This window comes from Aptenodytes forsteri, unplaced genomic scaffold (assembly GCF_000699145.1).
Source record: "Aptenodytes forsteri isolate BGI_AS27 unplaced genomic scaffold, ASM69914v1 Scaffold454, whole genome shotgun sequence".
Classification (NCBI taxonomy): Eukaryota; Metazoa; Chordata; class Aves; order Sphenisciformes; family Spheniscidae; genus Aptenodytes; species Aptenodytes forsteri.
The window spans coordinates 91,675-93,880 of record NW_008795713.1 but is presented as its reverse complement, the minus strand read 5'-3'; the positions used below and the strand labels follow the sequence as shown (position 1 = coordinate 93,880).

The window sequence follows — 2,206 nt, the reverse complement described above, 5'->3', positions numbered from 1 at the left end:
ATTTACACAACAAAACATGCAGAACCTTTTTTTTCCCCCCCCCCCCCCCTTTTTTTTTTTTTGGCCCTTTCCAAGGTTATCATTTCCCAGAGTGGGCTTACAAGACCGAGTCCAGCCCCGGCTCCCGACAGATCCAGTTATGGCATTTCATCCTGGAGCTGCTGCAGAAGGAGGAGTTTCGCCATGTCATCGCCTGGCAGCAGGGCGAGTACGGAGAGTTCGTCATCAAGGACCCTGACGAAGTGGCCCGGCTGTGGGGCAGGAGGAAATGCAAACCCCAGATGAACTACGACAAGCTGAGCCGGGCTCTCAGGTGAGGAGAAGTTTCCGTGGAGGTGAGGGGGCCGGTGACGAGCCCTCCTTCCGTCCCTCCCTGCCGCGTTTGGGTGACTGATTGTCGCTATTCGGTCCCTGGTTCGGTGGCACTTGCGTTTCTGGGAGGGTTTGCATCGGATTTTGAGTTCTGGGATGCCAGATCGCTCGAGTGGGTCTGACCGTACTTGGGGTGTGATCGGAGGGACGGGGGAGGGAGTCCCTGGTTCACCGTGCCGTGTTCTGCGTCGCGGTGTAAACGTTCGGGTCGTTCTCATCAGGATGGCTTCCTTCCGGGGAGCTTTTCTCTCTCTTTTCTCAGCTTCCATCGCTGCCGCTGGCTTGAGCAATGAAGGTGTGGGAGGAAACCAGAGGTGTTCCTCTATTATCACACCGTCAACGGTACCGGTTCAGAGAAAGCAACTCCCCTCTCTAACGTGATTTGCACTTGCCTCTTGACCTCTAAATCCGTGCGAGGCGGAGGGGTCGGTGCCGGTCCCACGGCAAGGGCCTGGACTGGGTGTTTCCCGAGCCCCGATGACACGAATTTGGGTGTCCTTAAGGACACCCCCTGGCCACCAGTGTCCCCTTGTGTGAGCCAGGGGCTGAGCGTTCCTCGCTTTGCGCTTCGCAACTTCAAAGCTTCCAGTACCACTTTGTCCTCTTTTATTTAGACTCTTCCACAGCTGGTTTTTTTTCCAGTTATCGCTGGGTATTTTGAAGTCAGACAGTGGGAAAACTAGCAGGACCCTCGGAAGTATTTCGGCGTTTCAAGCCTGTCGCCTGCAGGAGTGGCTGGGTTCCTGACAGGTTCTGGCATTATCGGGCTGTAACGTGGACTTCGCTGCCTTACGCCCTCTGATACCTCCCGGGTGGAGCTGACAAAGACAAACAAGGCAGCAAACACGAGAGTCTCGTACTGGAACAGGAAGGAAACAATAAATTGAGCGGCACCGAGGCTGTAATTGGTGCATGGGAGTGGAAAACAGCCTCCACCTGCCAAGGCTGATCGTGTCTTGGCATCTCGATGCCGAGTAGTGACAGTAGCGGGGCAAGAGCACTGCGGGTATCGGCAGCCGCTTCAGCTCGGGCCCTCTGGCTCCTTCCTCCCTCCTGCTCAGAGCTGGCCCCGCTTTGTTTGGTGCGCGCTGTGGCAACAGGCGCCGTGCGTTAATCTGCCTCCTAAGTACGGAGGACGGCGGCGACGGTCCGCGTGTAACGCCTTTGTTTGTACACCAGTATTAGGAGGCCGAGGACAAACAGCGGTGGTGTAAGTGGGGAGGAGGCTGCGGCGGGGATTACACCCGCTGTCTCTGTGGCCGAGTTCTCCTGCCTTCGTTTGGTGCCGCGGAGGTGAGGAAGGGAGGCTGGCCGGCGATCAGGGCTGGCTCCGAGCGCCTGCCCTCCGCACCCCCTGATCAACCCTGCCTGCGAAGGCGAGGGAGTGCTTTCAATCCGAAGGGGCGAATGGGAGGGAAGCGACTTGCTCACGGGCACGAGAGCGGCAGAAACCAGCTCTCCCGATTTCCAGCCCGACGCCCCGTGCGCTGTTACAATACCCTGGGCCTTGAAGGTTGCAGAAAGGGAAAAAAACAAATCTGGGTAATTTGGTCCCTTTCGCTCAGCTCCGTCGTTGCGCTGAGTTTTGTTCTGCCCCAGCCCCCCGGGTACACCTTCCCCCCTCTCTCGGGTTCTGTGTCTTAGCGCAGGTTCGCCTGAGTTTTTCCCCTCCCGTTCTTGGTCCTGTAACGTTCCCCTGGCAGTCACGGCCCGCGTGGGGCGACCGTGCGTGTTTCGCTGGCTGCCGGGCACTTGCGCAGATGGGAATAGGGAGGTGGTGCCGGCGCCACGCGGGGTGCTCGTACGAGGACCACCCCCCCCACCCCCCCCCCGC

At 58.8% G+C, this 2,206-nt stretch overlaps 1 protein-coding gene across 1 annotated transcript in view; it reads left to right on the top strand.

Annotated features, from left to right (window-relative positions):
• Positions 1-2,206, top strand: part of ETV3 (ETS variant 3) — a 7,595-nt gene that overhangs the window by 729 nt on the left and 4,660 nt on the right. The window contains exon 2 of the mRNA XM_009283471.2: positions 76-313. Coding sequence (XP_009281746.2) covers positions 76-313 — 238 coding nt within the window. The remainder of the gene's footprint in view (positions 1-75; positions 314-2,206) is intronic.